The sequence below is a fragment of the Dermatophagoides pteronyssinus genome, unplaced genomic scaffold (assembly GCF_027571235.1).
Source record: "Dermatophagoides pteronyssinus isolate colony J.1.1.1.1 unplaced genomic scaffold, Derpt_VIB-CSIC_2022.12 sq0015, whole genome shotgun sequence".
NCBI classification, from domain to species: domain Eukaryota; kingdom Metazoa; phylum Arthropoda; class Arachnida; order Sarcoptiformes; family Pyroglyphidae; genus Dermatophagoides; species Dermatophagoides pteronyssinus.
The window spans coordinates 996,247-1,010,789 of NW_027461539.1; the positions used below are offsets into that span (position 1 = coordinate 996,247).

The following is a 14,543-nucleotide window of genomic DNA, read 5'->3' on the forward strand; positions in this document are numbered from 1 at the left end:
TTTGGCATTCAAAAAATGAATTCATTCGAAAATTGAGCAAATTATAAAAATGAATAATGTGCATCGGGGAAAAATTTTTATTTTTATTTCATTTTCATTATTTTTTTTGGCTTGATTGAAAATCATTATCAATTAGCCGGTTTTTGCTTATAAACAGGATCACGTTCATAAGCTCGACCATATATTGATAATGTTGATAATAATCGATATGTTTTATCGAATGAATCGGTGGATAAATTACCGAAATCAAGTTCATGAATTTTTTTTGTATCTTGAATTTTGCTTGAAAATGTCCATACATTATTCATAGGTATCAAACGATTTTCATATTCCAAAACGCTTGGATAAGCAACAGTTTTTGAATCAAAAATTGCTGTCAATTTAACATGATTAAATATTTTCAATTGATTTGTTGAATATTTTTCACATGTTCCATCGATATTTTTAATACAATAAACAAGTGCACAGAATTCTTCACCCCATTCATATGATGGATTTGCCCGTGAACGATTCGAACCGATAAGAAAATATTGTCCATCTAAAATAAAAAAAAACAATCAATCGAAAGAAAACCCCAATGCAAAAAAAAAAAAACAAAAGAATTTCCTGTTCAACTAACCTGATGTTAATTGATTTAAATTTGCTTCAAATTTTAGATGACATTTTACTCCTTCATGTTCTAATTCGATTTCTTTTTGTCCAATTTCCAATGCTTTCATAATAACATTTGTATTGTTCATCTGTTTATAGTGATAAGTACCATTAACAATTTCACGACCATCAACAGGTATTACAATAATTTCATCTTTATATCTATTACATTGAGCTCTTGTTGTTGAACGTGGATGAATTGGTAAACGTGAAATTACCAATCGTTCAGCATCATCATTAGGGAAATGAGCATTGAGAAAGGTTCGTTCCGATCCACCATTATAAATACCACTTCCAAGTGAACCAATCTAATTGAATTATAAAAAATAAAAATGCATTATGTCATCATTATGTTTTAATGTTCGTTTTACTTGGAATGGATGATGAATATTCGATGCCAATAGGTTAACATTATTGCCAAAAGACCAGGCCATTTGAATTTGTGATGCCGAAAGAAATGGTACTTCATCCATCCAATGTGTTGGAAAAATTATTGTATCAACATTATATTCAGTTGCTAAAATATGTCCAGGTTTTTTATAAATTATATCAAAACATATTTGAAAACCAAATCTTCCCAATGAAGTATCAATATAGATTAATTCATCATGTTGTGCTGGATCAAGATCCATTTCACCATATGGTTGCATTTTATGATATTTAGCAATCAATTGACCATTACGATCAAACATAATAGCCGTATTGAATATATAATAACCATCATCTCTACATTCGGTAGTTTCATTTTTATAACATGGTTGTTTATCAAGCATTTGTGCAACAATAAATATTTCATATTTCATAGCTAAACAACTTAAACGTTTTAAAATTGAAACAGATAAATCATAAATATCTTCAATATTTTCACATAAACCAATCAATTTATTTGGCATTTGAATCGAATATTGTAATGCCATTTGACGATTTCTAATTCCAGTCATCAAACCTGATTCAGGAAAAACAATCAAATCAACATCCTGTGTTGAGTAAATTTTTTTTTCATTAACAAAATATTATTATTATTATCATTATCATTATTTACATACATGTTGTTTGGCCAAAATAGTAGCATTGATAAAAATTTTAAAATTTTCATCAATATTTTTTCCAACATCATTTTCATAATAAGGATGATGATCTAAAATGGCTGCTGTAAAACAATTTTGTTCAATATTCGAATCAACACGACTATAATATACCGTCACAATCGATATTATTATCAATATCGATATTACGGTTGTTGTTAATGTTATATTCCAAATCGAATTCATTTTTTTGTGAAAAAAATCTAAAAATTTTCAAAATTACAAATTACAAATGATTTGGATTTTTTTGAGCATTTGATTTTAATTTTTTTTAAATCATTTTTTTATGACAATTTACAAAAGTACAAAGATTTATTATTTTTATGATTTTTGCACTATGTTTCAAGTGATTAATAATTTGTTGATTTGATTTGATTTAACTGTTAATTTTAACTGTATTTTTTTATCATCATTTTCATTTTCTTTTCTTTTTTTTTCTTTTTCTACTAAGATATGATATGCCCGATAATCATGGATTTCATTGGTTTGGTTGTATTTTTTTTGTCTGGTTCAAAATGATCATAAAAATTTTCTAGAAAAAAAAACTTTCCATTCATTCAGTATTGCGCAACAAAGATTTAATTGGATTTAATTACCAGAATTCTGTTAAAATTAATTTACACAACAATTTAATCATTTTGGGGGAAAAATGGAACAAGAATTTATATTTAAATATCAATTTCAAGTCGATAAAATGTTCAATTTAAATCCATTTGAAAGAAAAAAAGGCAAACCATTAACCATGTTAAGCCTAATTTTTTTTCTAATAATTTTTTCATCAACAACTTTAACACAAAAAATTGATGTTGATTGTACAAATTTTATAAAATCAGCATTAAATAAAATATTATTAATTGGAATGATAAATAATGAACAATTATTATTAATAACAACCGATTCAAAAGTATATCGTATTTCATATAATGATAATCCAACAACTGGTGATATTTCATTTCCATTAACAAATCCATTAACAATAATGGATATTTATCCAATATTATATAATGATCAAAAATTTAAAAGAATATTTCAACAAAATTTAATTAGAAATTCATTTATATTTAAATGGCGTTCACGTTTACGTATGATATTTATAGCTGATGATACAATTGAATATTATCCTGATTGGTTATTAGTTGAAACAAATAGATTTCGTTTACCATCAATTGAAACAATACCATTATCAATATATGAAAATGATGGATCAATTTTATATATACTTAATATACAATCAACTGAATTAAAAATACAATCAATTTATTTACAAGCAATTCCATGTGAAATATTTGATATGGATAATATTTTATATGATAATCAATATCGTTATATTTGTTTTAGTTCAAGTCAAAATACAATATTTATTGAACCATCCATTGAAAAACGTTGTATATCACCGGTTAAATTATTAGTACGAATGGGTTTTATAACAAATACGAATGTTTATTTAATAACTGAAAAATATGTTTATTTTTTTTCAAAAAATGCATTAATTAATTTGGGTTCAGATCATCGTTTCTATAAAATTGAAATGACATCATTTTTTCGTTGTAAAGAAAAAGGTAATGTTGTTGTTTTTTTTTGCGTTTTTCCCAATTGACAAACAAATTAATCTTTTTCTTTTCTTTTCTTTTTTTTTTGTAGGTTCAAAACCACCAATTGAAAAAGTTAATAAAGATGAACCTATTTATGAAGATCATTGGAAACCAAAAGACACGAAAAAAAATCAAAATGAAAAAACTTATGATGAAGGAAAACCATTTGATTTTAATTTAAATTATTTATGGATTGTTTTAGTTGTTGTTGCAATAATGTTTTTAAGTATTATTTGCTATATACGACAATTAATACATAAACGTAAAACAATTCGTATGGACAAATATAAACATTCAAGATTATCAAGTTCAATAATATCATCAGAAATACCAAGATCATCATCAAGATTGGATAGTATGAGAACTAAACGATCATCAATGATGAGTAGATTGCTTCATAGTAGTTTATTTCCAAATAGAGCATCAAGAGCATCAATAGTTGATTCAAGAAGATCGTCACCATCTTCATCAAGAATTGGGCAAAAAAGTTCAAGAAGATCATCACCATCAAGATCACCATCATCAGGAAGATCAACTGGATCTTATTTTCAATCAAGACGAAAATCGTCTAGAAGATAAAGTAAACAACAACAACAACAACAACAAATTCTCCTGATAAATCAATAATAATATTCTATTAATATTTTAAAAACCAAAAAAAAAAAAAAAACAACTTTGATTTATCAACCATTCAATAAATGAATGAATGATAGTGAAATGTCATTTATTTTGTTAATATTATTTTTGATTTTTGATTTGCAACACACTTCACACACGCACACATCTTGTGACGATTTTACACATAATTCAATAACACACACGACCATCGTGTATAATCAAATCAAATCAAATCAATAAATTGAAGGAAAAAAAAGGGTCTGAAAAATAAGGGAATGAAATATGTTTTTGTGAACTTGAAAAAAACAAACTTTGAAGGAAATTTTATTTTTTATCAGAATAAATAATGTATATCAAACAAACAAGAAAAAAACTATAAATGGTAAATGTTTGAAAATGAAATACATTAGTTTTGTCGCGTGTATCTTTTCGCATATAAAACATGTTTGCTGACATCCAAAAAACAAACAGGTTACATATTTGCGTAATAAATCTTTTTTTTTTGAATTGAATTGAATTTGAAAAGACACTGTGTGTGCAGAAGAGATATAAGAGTTTGAAGAAAAAGAAAAAATTTTTTCATGGTTAAAAAGTTATTCGAGAAAAAAAATCTACATAATTCCAAAGAAAAATCTTTCGAAAGAAACAAAAAATGATTCTGTGGAAATCGATCAATTGTATCATCATCGTATTATTGACGATAATAATAATAAATTTTCAATTATTTTTGGCAAAATCATCATCAAATACAACACAACAAATAAAATGTAATGATTATAATAATTTAGAAGAATTTATGCTTAAATTAACTGGTTATATAAGTGAAACAAGATATCAATATCCAACAAATGATAATGAATTTTCAACATATTGTAAAAATGTTAAATCCGGTTCGAAATCTACTAAAGAATATTCACAACAATGTTTACAACAAAATCCATCCGGTAAATCTATACTAATGATAATGTCATATTCATTTTTACAATCAGTGAAAAAATATTGTTCACGTCGTGTGCCGAAAATTCGTGAAGAATTAATTGAAATTGCTAAATGTGTTAATCCTAATCGTAAACATTTAGCTAAATGTTGGCAAATTTATCTGAATCGAATGAATTTAATATTTAATGTTGAACCAAATAATAATAAATTTCCATATCTTTGTTGGTATGTACACCATCGATTGGTTGATGAAAACAGTAGCTAACCTTTTTTTTCCAATCATTTTTCATTTATTATTAACCCCTAGCATAACCGATCTATTTTCCACATGTATGGCTGAAAAATTACGTAATTATGGTAATCCAATTTGTACTGAAAAAATAATCAATCAATTTCAACAATTTTATGGTAGTACAATGGGAAATGTAATGAATTTTGCATGTGAAAATTTTGAAGATCAACAAGATCGTTGTGAAAAAATGATTGAAAAACAACAAGAAAAATTAACAACTGGTTCAATTAAACCGGTTAATTGGCGTACACCATTTCCAATTCTTATTGAATTTTTTCAAACATTATAATATCACTCTTTCTTTCCTTCTTTCGGTGAATGATGCAATCATTTTAAAAAAACACAAACAAACAAACAAACAATTTATGCTTGAAAAAAAAGAAATAATAATAATAAACAATAACAAATATTTGCAAACATTAAAAATTTCTTCGTTCGAAAAAAAAGCTGCAGAATTGATTTGAATGTTGACAAAAAAAATATAATTAGTGGCCCAATCGGCTCTCTTATAAAATCGTTTTTCTTTTCTGCTTTTTTCAATGATCAGAATAATTGTATGATTGAATTACGAGATGCACCAACACCGATCCATTTTACTATGTTTGCGAAAAATAAATTAAAAAAATTTTCAAATCAATTTTTGTTTAAAAATTTTGTGTTTTACTTACTTGGTTTTCCTAATAATGATTCAATTTTTCGTACATAATTTTGAGCTTTTTCAGGTAGATCATCAAATTGACGACAATCACTAATTGAACATTTCCAACCAGGTAATGTAACATAATTGACAGTTACTTTTTCCAAATCAACAATATTAGCAGGTGGTGTATCAATTTCACGACCATCAATCATATAGCTGATACCGATTTTTATTTCGGATAATCCATCCAATATATCCAATTTGGTCAATGCAATACTGTCAAAAATATCAACGGAAAAAAAATAAAAAACCAAATAAACATTTTTCCATTGAAAAAACTTACGCTGAAAATCCATTGATCATATCAGCATAACGAAGTAAAACAATATCCAACCAACCACATCTACGTTTACGTTTAGTAGTAACACCAATTTCTTTACCAACTTTTTGTAGATAATCACCAATATCATCTTTTAATTCAGTTGGAAATGGACCATCACCAACTCTTGTACAATATGCTTTAACAACACCAAAAACATTGCCAATAAATCTTGGTGGTATACCTAAACCGGTACAAGCACCACCAACCGTACAATTCGAAGAAGTTACATAAGGATAAGTACCGAAATCAATATCCAACATATTTGCATTAGCACCTTCGACTAAAATTTTTCGATTTTCTTGTATTGATTTTGATATAAATGGTATAGTATCAATAACACAAGTACGAATATGTTCACGCATTTCCCTTATACGTTCTAATTGTTCCAAAATATTTACTTTTAAATCAGGAAATTGTATTTGATAAAATTTTACTAATGAATGAAATTTTTCGGAAAATTTTTCAAAATCTCCCATTAAATCGGCCATACGAATACCGATACGTGATGCTTTTGTTGAATAAGTTGGCCCGATACCTTTTTTTGTTGTTCCAAGACTTTTATTTCCTTTTGCTTTTTCAATCAGACCATCAACTTCTTGATGAAAATCGAAAACTTAATTGAAAAATTTAATTTTGGATAAAAAAAAATTATTGAAAGAGAATCTTGACAACAACAAAAAAACAAAACATACCCAGATGAGCACGATCCGAAATAATTAAACGTTGTTGCCAATTTTTTAAACCTTTTCCTTCATTTTTATGTATTTCATCTAATAATTGACCCAAATGAATGACAACACCATTACCAAGTACTGATGTAATATTTGTATTAATAATACCGCTTGGTAATAAATGAAAATCATATTCAACACCATCAGCAACAACAGTATGACCAGCATTATTACCACCTTGACAACGACAAATAACATCCATTTCGGATGCAATTAAATCGACAATTTTTCCTTTTCCTTCATCACCCCATTGTGCACCAAGTACAGCCGTTACTTTTGAACATTTACTATAATCAACAATCATTGATTGAATAGCAGATGATGAATATTGTTGTTGTTGTTGAAAATTATTATTCGAATTGATGATTGTTGATCCATTTGTTAATGAATTGTTTCGTTGTTTTAATGATGTAATAATACTATCACCATTATTACCATTTGTTGAATGTTGACAATTTTGTTGACGATTATGTGGACAACAATTTTGTTGTTGTTGTTGTTTGGTCAAATCGATCGTTTCCATTTCGAATAATTTTTTTAATAAAATTTTTTAAATTATTTTTCAACTACTTTGATGATTATGCATCCAAAAAAAATCCCTGTAAAAAAAGTAAAAGAAAAAGATTTTAATCAATCAACAAAAACGAAAAAAACAAAACAAAACAAAATATGTGTGACTAAGAAACATATTACAAGGCTGAAATGTGATGAAAGACGAAATGAAATATTTTTTTGGGTAAGTGATAATTGTAATTTGTATTTTTTTTCACTTTATTATTCTACAACAATTAGATCTAAAATAACAATAACAACAACAAAAAACATGATAATAAATTCGGTAGTTGAACAACAACAACAACAACAAAATGGTGAAATGAAAAACCTGACACTGATGATGATGATGACAATGAAAATGGATTGAATATATAGAAATTGAGCCAAAAAATGTTTTTTACAAACAAAAACACATTTTGCCAAATCGAGATTCATTTCACAGAAAATAAAACTGGAAAAATCCTCTCGGTTTTCATCAACATTTTTCGTTTTGTTTTATTGTTTTGTCAATGAAAAACATGACAAAACAATAAAATACAATCGACAACAACAACGATGTTAATGTCAAGCATTTTCATACGATATCATCATCAAAAGATGTTCAATGTTGATCATTATCATCATCATCATCATCATTTATATGGATTGCGCAATCAAAAAAAAAGAATCTTGCTTCTTCACATATGTTCGAATGAATTTGATTATCATTTTCATTATATAGAGATGATGATCAGGAAAACTAAACACAATGTCAGATACAAACACCATATGATTTTTCTAAAGATATTTTTTTGTTTTTCTCAAAGAACAAACAAAATATTGATCATGTTTCAATTTCATCGAAACCTGAATGATGGAAAAAACCTTTGCTATAAAATCATTTTGGGGAAAAAAATATGGACAAATTTGACACAAGGGGGGAAAAATCAGTTAACAAATTTTTTTTTACTAACTTTTTTTTTAAAGGTTAAAGAAGAAATAAATTTTAGCTGATTGAATCACTAAGAACAAATTTTTTATCCATTGGATCAATTCGAATAGAATTTCATCAGATTGTATTCAATCAGATTTGTTCACTTGTACAGAATGAATATTTGATAACGAAAACAAAACAACAAAAATTTAAAAAAAAACAAATCAAGAATCGTCCCCAAAGAAATGAAGAATTTCTTATTGACTCACAAACAAGTAAAAACAAACACACCACCATTTAGAAAAAATTAATTCACAAGACGGCATGCACATGTACAACAAAAAAAATAAATATCACATATATGCCATGCGATAATATTCATCGTCGTCGACGTTGTTCTTCGTTCTTCGTCGTCATCATCAACGTTTCATATATAATACCTCTTTCGTTTTTTCTTTTGGTTGATGCGCCAGACATTCTTTTTGGCGGCATATATATTATGTATGTATGTATGTTATGTACACAGAAAAATGTTAAGTAAAAAAATTTTAAGGGGAAAAAAAATGTCGCCGATCAGCAAACAGAAAAAAGGAAAATAAGCCGCTCATATGTCAATCATATAATCAAAAGGAACGGAAAATTTTTTGTTTTTCAAAAAAATTGTTACATTACCCGATAATGGCTGATTGATTGATATTTGATTTTTGATCCTCTTGGTCACATGGACTTGATTGAATATCGATATATTTTTTTTTTTTGCATTGGAAACAACAAGCAAAAATTTTTGTTGTTGTTGTTGTTGTTGTTGGGATAAAATGGATGCAATAGAACGATCGATTAATTTAGTTTAGTTTATTCTTTGGCCAAATGAGCACCAAAGAAATGAAACCCTTCGATGAAATTGTAGATTTTCATTTTTTACAAAAATTTTCCAAAAAAACCGAACACACACACAGCATGGTTACCATGGTTTTTTTGTTTTGTCAGGTAGCTACCGAGTTACCTGAATTTGTTTTTGTAACCGAATTTATAAAACCAAAAACAAAACAAACGAAGAATTTTCTTCTTCTTCTTCTTTCAGACTTCTCATTAACAAATCTAATTATAACAAAAATTAAAAGAAAAAAATATGGATCGTATTCGTTTGAAGGATAGATTGAATACAACAACAACACGAGCAACAATGGATTCAATATCCATTGATGATAATTCAATAATGGTAGTAACACAGCTTCCAAAATTATCAACAAATTCTCAATTAATGATGATGATGGACAATCATGTTGATGATAATCATCAAACAACTGGTTTGGATTCAAAAAGAAAATATCATTTTAAAGAAAAATATCAAATAAAATGTCATCTTAGTGCAGGTGCACATGGAATTATCTTATGGGCAATGGATCGTCATCATTCAAATTCGAATCATGAAAGTTCCAATAATGGACATTCACCAAACGACGAATCATCTTCGATGACCAAATGTTCAAAATATGATGATTATTTTCAATTGGAAAATTCCAATCAACAACAACAACAACAACAACAAAATCCTATTAAACATTATGCAATCAAACGTATTTTTATTCGTAATCGTATCATATCATTAAAATTGATTCGTGAAATAAAATCATTACAATTTTTAAAAGGCCATCCGAATATTATTGAAATATTGGATGTTTGTACATCAGGTTCAACAATAAATCTTGTGTTTCCATTACTGCCAACAAATTTAACGACATTAATCTATGGTCCAAAAGCTAATCAGGTCGAAACACATTCATCTACCCAACATTCATCATTATTAACGGATCAACAATCAATTTGTTTATATTTTCAAATGCTTCTAAATGGTTTAGATCATCTACATCGAAATGGTATCATACATCGTGATTTAAAACCATCAAATTTATTAATCGATTGGAATGGTCGATTGAAATTAGCTGATTTTGGCCAGGCACGTTCGATTGACTGTTTTGGTGAAAATAGTGATCGAATAGAATATTCGAATGATGTTTGTACTAGATGGTATCGTTCACCCGAGTTATTATGGGGTTCTATTCATTATGGTTTTGAAGTTGATATTTGGTCATCCGGTTGTATACTTATTGAAATGATACAAAAATATCCATTATTTCGTGGTGAAACTGATATTGAACAATTAAGTTTAATAGTACGATCATTAGGTAATCCAGAACCAAGTGAATGGACAAAAAATTTACCCGATTTTAATAAAATACAATTTGTTCAAATTGATTCATTTGATATGGCTGTTGATACTGGATTACCTGGTTGGTTGGAAAAATTTTCCGAAAAAACTGGTATCGAATCATATGGATTATCAGATTCAAGATTAACATTAGATTTAATTTCAAAAGTTATCCGTTATAATGAACGTTGGACAACACAAAACTTATTGAAACATGAATATTTTACAAAAAACAAACAGAATTGTTTTGAAGAGGAAAAATTTCTTATCAAACCAAAATTTATTGAACATTTATCGGGACCACCACCACCACCACCACCATCAACAACAACAACAACAACACAGGCCGATATCAAAGTATGATCGGGGAGGTTCGATCGAACGATAGTGACAGATAGCCAAACAAACGACAAACTGTAATCATACACCTGAGAGATAAGAAAGAAACAAGTGTTTTTTTTTATTATATGGTTTGAGCAATGTGGTCAACCAATGTGTTGTTTTTTTAGTAACTGACCAGTGACTGACTATCATCATTGAATTCCAATATTGTTATTTTTGTAAACTCAAAACATTATGACAATTTGTAATTTTTTCAGTAAAGTACGAACAAGATATTTTGGTGTAAAATTTAATAATAATAATGAAAATGAAAATAATAATGTTCAAACACTTTGTTATAAAAAACAAGAAATCCCGAATAATGATGAACATTCTTCTTCAGAATTATTTACAAATGAATCATTAGAATTTGAAATAATTGATTTTAAACATGAAAATCCTATTGATACCTGTATACAATCTTCATTTAATCATCGAAAATGTTATTCAATTGATGCACAACAACGACGACAACAACGATTTGTACGAAAACCAAATACAAATTTATCGTTAAGTTTTTCTGGACCACGTTCGACATTCAATAACCATTCGAGAGACAGGATTTATGCAGAATTGGCTCAAAATGGTACACCATTTTTCGGTAAGATTATTTTTGATGATTTTTGGTAACTTTTCTTCTATTAACCAAACGATTTTATTTCAGTAAATTCATGGTCACATTTAAACGAAAAAAGATCTAAACAAAATAAACTTTCCGATTATATTAATAGTAAAAAAATTATTGATTGTAGTTCATCATTTTATATTGATAATCAACAATATACAAATTTAACTGCTCAGGATTTTCGCCGTATAAAAGATCTTGGTTCAGGAAATTTTGGCTATGTACAACAATTTTTACATCTACAATCAGGTATTCATATTGCAGTGAAACGAATGAAATATGTTGAAATAGAATCGAATGAAAATGATAACCGTAAACATGTTCTAAATGAATTAGAACTATTATCAAAAAGTAAACATGAAAATATTGTTAAATTTTTTGGTTACATTATATTTCATCATGATTCAGAATTATGGCTTTGTATGGAATTGATGGATTGTTGTTTTGATCGTTTAATTTATAATGGTCATAATAATAATAATAATGATAATAATTCAAGAATGATACCCGAATCAATTATTGGTTCAGTTACCGTATCAATTATTGATGCTTTAATTTATCTAAAACAAACACATAAAATGATTCATCGTGATATTAAACCATCAAATATATTAATCAATCACCGTGGTCAAATTAAATTATGTGATTTTGGTATTTCCGGTTGTTTAATTGATTCAATAACATCATCAAGAACAATTGGTTCACATTCATATCAAGCACCGGAACTGTTTCAACATGATTTTGAAATTGATTTTAAATATGATTGTCGTGTTGATGTTTGGAGTTTAGGAATAACATTATTAGAAATGGCATTAGGTCATCATCCTTATGGACAATGGACAGTTGTATTTGAAATCATAACAAAAATATTGAATCCAAAAAATGTTCCAACTTTATCCACTACGACAACAACCGATGGAAAATATTCGAAAAATTTTAAAAACTTTATCGATACATGTCTACAATATGATTATCGTTTACGTCCAAAATATGATCAAATAAAAATGACAAAATTTCTTAAAGAACAAATTAAAAAATTTAATTTAAAAATTGTAAGCGAATGGTTTTATTCGGTTTATTTTAATAATAATGATGGTGATAATAATTTTGATTAATTAATAAAAAAATTGTAAAAAATTTTAATTATAATTTGGTCTGGTTTTTTCTTCAGGTCGAGAAAAAGAATCCAAATTTGAAAATGTTCGAATTACAAATTGAACGTCGTTTATGGAATACATTGAGTGAAATGAAACGAGCGTGCACACGGGTAGAATTTTTGTTTTTTTTGTACATTCTTTTTGTCTGTTTATTGCAACGAGAAAATTTTCATTTTTTACGAAATTTTAAAACTTTTTTTGAAAAAATCACTAAATCATGGCAGAATTAACAAAATCATTAGCATCGACTAGAGAACGTCGATCAAATGCCGGTGCTAATATGTCCAAATTGTTGGACAAAGAAGAAGAAGATGAATTTTATAAAACACAATATGGTGGATTTGATGAGGTATGATTTAGTTTTTGTTTGAAAAAACTTAAATTTTTAAGTAATTTTGTCTCTTGCTAAGGCCGAAAATGATAATGATTTTTCTGTATCCGATTCATCGGATTCGGAAAATGTTATCGATTCAGATTTTGATATTGATGAACATGTTGATGCAGTTGTCGATGAAGATGAAGTTGAAAAAATGGTTCAACAAGAAGAAAAACGTGAACGTCAAGCTGCAACAAAACGTAAATCATTTTATCGTGAACCTAAACCAACAAGTTCAACAATAAAATCACCTACATCTGTTGAACATCGGCGTCCTGTTCGAACTTCACTTCTTAGTCCAACGTCAACGGTTCGAAAAACAACGCTTCGTTCGGATGATGCACATTCACTTTATAAAAATCTTCGTGAATCAACAAAAAAATCATCAAGAGAAACGAAAGAAAATCTTGAAGATGAACGACAACGAAAATTAAAATTCAAATCAAAACGTAAACAGCCATATCGACAACCGACACAAGAAGAACGTTTACGTGAAGCTAAAAGAACCGAAATCGAAAACAAACGTTCACTTGAAGCATACAAAAATATGGAAATAGAAAAATCCAAACGAAATAAAACGACTAAAAAAATACCGAATGTTCCAATGATTCGTTATCAATCATATCGTGAAAATTCTAAAGATTCTGATCCATGTTATCGAACAATCATTTCATTTCCTAATGATGAAATTTTTGATCATTATTTTGGTAGATATAAACAAGAATCACTAAAATCAGAAATTGATCAACAACCTCGAAAACGTTCCATATCTGTTCTTTCTGGACTGCCTATACGTTACAAAGATCCACTAACTGGATTTCCTTTTGCAAAAGCAAAAGAATTTAATGTTATTCGTGATTCATATATCAGATATTTGGAACAATCTACTTTACGTGATGATGTAACAATTAAAAAATTCATAGAATCATATCAATTATCACCAGTATTGGAATTAAAATTAGATCAATCAAATCAACAATCGAAATTTGTTATTGCCAACAATTCTAATCAATCACAAGGAACAACGACAACGACAACGAATTTGATCAAAGGATCTGCTGCTATCACAACAATGGCAAAAATTCATTCAACAAATGAAACAATTCGTGATGTTTGTAAATATCGAACATTGAAACCAAAATTACCAATATCGGTTAATACGAATAATACTAATAGTCCTGTTTCATGGTTAGTGATTACAACCAATAATAAAAATAATAATAATGCTAATAATAACAAACCACAAGTTCAACAAGTATCAACTTCTTCATCATCATCATCAATTACTCAATCTACAAGTAATAATAATAATGCACAATAAAATTTTGCAAATAAAATTACAAATCTTTTTTTTTCATTTTAATAAAAATTTTTCGTTTGTTTTTTGTCAAATTGAA

At 27.5% G+C, this 14,543-nt stretch overlaps 7 protein-coding genes and 1 long non-coding RNA gene across 8 annotated transcripts; 6 read left to right on the forward strand and 2 right to left on the reverse strand.

Moving 5' to 3' along the window:
- Positions 1–41: 41 nt before the first annotated feature.
- LOC113791482 (pantetheinase-like) lies at positions 42–1,972 on the reverse strand. The gene is made up of 4 exons (XM_027341265.2): positions 1,698–1,972; positions 1,023–1,628; positions 620–959; positions 42–538 (listed from the first exon to the last, which is right to left on the reverse strand). The coding sequence occupies exons 1-4, from the start codon at positions 1,920–1,922 to the stop codon at positions 129–131; spliced, it is 1,581 nt and encodes a 526-aa protein (XP_027197066.2). The 5' UTR covers positions 1,923–1,972; the 3' UTR covers positions 42–128.
- LOC113791486 (uncharacterized) lies at positions 1,532–4,270 on the forward strand. Its single transcript, XM_027341268.2, has 3 exons — positions 1,532–1,637; positions 2,188–3,295; positions 3,378–4,270. The coding sequence occupies exons 2-3, from the start codon at positions 2,386–2,388 to the stop codon at positions 3,905–3,907; spliced, it is 1,440 nt and encodes a 479-aa protein (XP_027197069.2). The 5' UTR covers positions 1,532–1,637; positions 2,188–2,385; the 3' UTR covers positions 3,908–4,270.
- Positions 4,271–4,372: 102 nt separating this feature from the next.
- LOC113791489 (uncharacterized) lies at positions 4,373–5,814 on the forward strand. Its single transcript, XM_027341274.2, has 2 exons — positions 4,373–5,110; positions 5,193–5,814. The coding sequence occupies exons 1-2, from the start codon at positions 4,599–4,601 to the stop codon at positions 5,464–5,466; spliced, it is 786 nt and encodes a 261-aa protein (XP_027197075.2). The 5' UTR covers positions 4,373–4,598; the 3' UTR covers positions 5,467–5,814.
- Adss (adenylosuccinate synthetase) lies at positions 5,516–8,808 on the reverse strand. Its single transcript, XM_075822097.1, has 5 exons — positions 8,439–8,808; positions 6,892–7,529; positions 6,161–6,812; positions 5,846–6,093; positions 5,516–5,773 (listed from the first exon to the last, which is right to left on the reverse strand). The coding sequence occupies exons 2-5, from the start codon at positions 7,451–7,453 to the stop codon at positions 5,721–5,723; spliced, it is 1,515 nt and encodes a 504-aa protein (XP_075678212.1). The 5' UTR covers positions 7,454–7,529; positions 8,439–8,808; the 3' UTR covers positions 5,516–5,720.
- On the forward strand, positions 7,525–7,909 carry LOC142645577 (uncharacterized). The gene is made up of 2 exons (XR_012846684.1): positions 7,525–7,666; positions 7,723–7,909. It is a non-coding gene; the product is annotated as an uncharacterized LOC142645577 (long non-coding RNA).
- A 30-nt stretch (positions 8,809–8,838) lies between the features above and the next one.
- LOC113791485 (uncharacterized) lies at positions 8,839–10,979 on the forward strand. Its single transcript, XM_027341267.2, has one exon. The coding sequence runs from the start codon at positions 9,528–9,530 to the stop codon at positions 10,968–10,970; it is 1,443 nt and encodes a 480-aa protein (XP_027197068.2). The 5' UTR covers positions 8,839–9,527; the 3' UTR covers positions 10,971–10,979.
- Positions 10,980–11,178: 199 nt separating this feature from the next.
- Positions 11,179–12,756, forward strand: LOC142645576 (dual specificity mitogen-activated protein kinase kinase sek-1-like). The gene is made up of 2 exons (XM_075822099.1): positions 11,179–11,589; positions 11,653–12,756. The coding sequence occupies exons 1-2, from the start codon at positions 11,184–11,186 to the stop codon at positions 12,726–12,728; spliced, it is 1,482 nt and encodes a 493-aa protein (XP_075678214.1). The 5' UTR covers positions 11,179–11,183; the 3' UTR covers positions 12,729–12,756.
- A 116-nt stretch (positions 12,757–12,872) lies between these two features.
- YL-1 (Vacuolar protein sorting-associated protein YL-1) lies at positions 12,873–14,538 on the forward strand. The gene is made up of 2 exons (XM_027341270.2): positions 12,873–13,119; positions 13,181–14,538. Exons 1-2 carry the CDS (start codon positions 12,988–12,990, stop codon positions 14,465–14,467), a joined length of 1,419 nt encoding a protein of 472 aa, XP_027197071.2. The 5' UTR covers positions 12,873–12,987; the 3' UTR covers positions 14,468–14,538.
- The last annotated feature ends 5 nt before the right edge of the window (positions 14,539–14,543 follow it).

What these genes read in the sequence shown, in the direction of transcription:
- LOC113791482 (XM_027341265.2), bottom strand. Translation starts at nt 1,922, where the DNA reads ATGAATTCGATTTGGAATATAACATTAACAACAACCGTAATATCGATA. An exon ending in CTATTTTGGCCAAACAACAT is followed by an intron (nt 1,629 to 1,697) that starts GTATGTAAATAA and finishes TACTCAACACAG; the next exon opens with GATGTTGATTTGATTGTTTT. An exon ending in ATATTCATCATCCATTCCAA is followed by an intron (nt 960 to 1,022) that starts GTAAAACGAACA and finishes TAATTCAATTAG; the next exon opens with ATTGGTTCACTTGGAAGTGG.
- LOC113791486 (XM_027341268.2), top strand. Translation starts at nt 2,386, where the DNA reads ATGGAACAAGAATTTATATTTAAATATCAATTTCAAGTCGATAAAATG. An exon ending in TTTTCGTTGTAAAGAAAAAG is followed by an intron (nt 3,296 to 3,377) that starts GTAATGTTGTTG and finishes TTTTTTTTGTAG; the next exon opens with GTTCAAAACCACCAATTGAA.
- LOC113791489 (XM_027341274.2), top strand. Translation starts at nt 4,599, where the DNA reads ATGATTCTGTGGAAATCGATCAATTGTATCATCATCGTATTATTGACG. An exon ending in AAATTTCCATATCTTTGTTG is followed by an intron (nt 5,111 to 5,192) that starts GTATGTACACCA and finishes ATTAACCCCTAG; the next exon opens with CATAACCGATCTATTTTCCA.
- Adss (XM_075822097.1), bottom strand. Translation starts at nt 7,453, where the DNA reads ATGGAAACGATCGATTTGACCAAACAACAACAACAACAAAATTGTTGT. An exon ending in ATGATCAATGGATTTTCAGC is followed by an intron (nt 6,094 to 6,160) that starts GTAAGTTTTTTC and finishes TATTTTTGACAG; the next exon opens with TATTGCATTGACCAAATTGG. An exon ending in ATCATTATTAGGAAAACCAA is followed by an intron (nt 5,774 to 5,845) that starts GTAAGTAAAACA and finishes TCGCAAACATAG; the next exon opens with TAAAATGGATCGGTGTTGGT.
- LOC113791485 (XM_027341267.2), top strand. Translation starts at nt 9,528, where the DNA reads ATGGATCGTATTCGTTTGAAGGATAGATTGAATACAACAACAACACGA.
- LOC142645576 (XM_075822099.1), top strand. Translation starts at nt 11,184, where the DNA reads ATGACAATTTGTAATTTTTTCAGTAAAGTACGAACAAGATATTTTGGT. An exon ending in AAATGGTACACCATTTTTCG is followed by an intron (nt 11,590 to 11,652) that starts GTAAGATTATTT and finishes ATTTTATTTCAG; the next exon opens with TAAATTCATGGTCACATTTA.
- YL-1 (XM_027341270.2), top strand. Translation starts at nt 12,988, where the DNA reads ATGGCAGAATTAACAAAATCATTAGCATCGACTAGAGAACGTCGATCA. An exon ending in AATATGGTGGATTTGATGAG is followed by an intron (nt 13,120 to 13,180) that starts GTATGATTTAGT and finishes TCTCTTGCTAAG; the next exon opens with GCCGAAAATGATAATGATTT.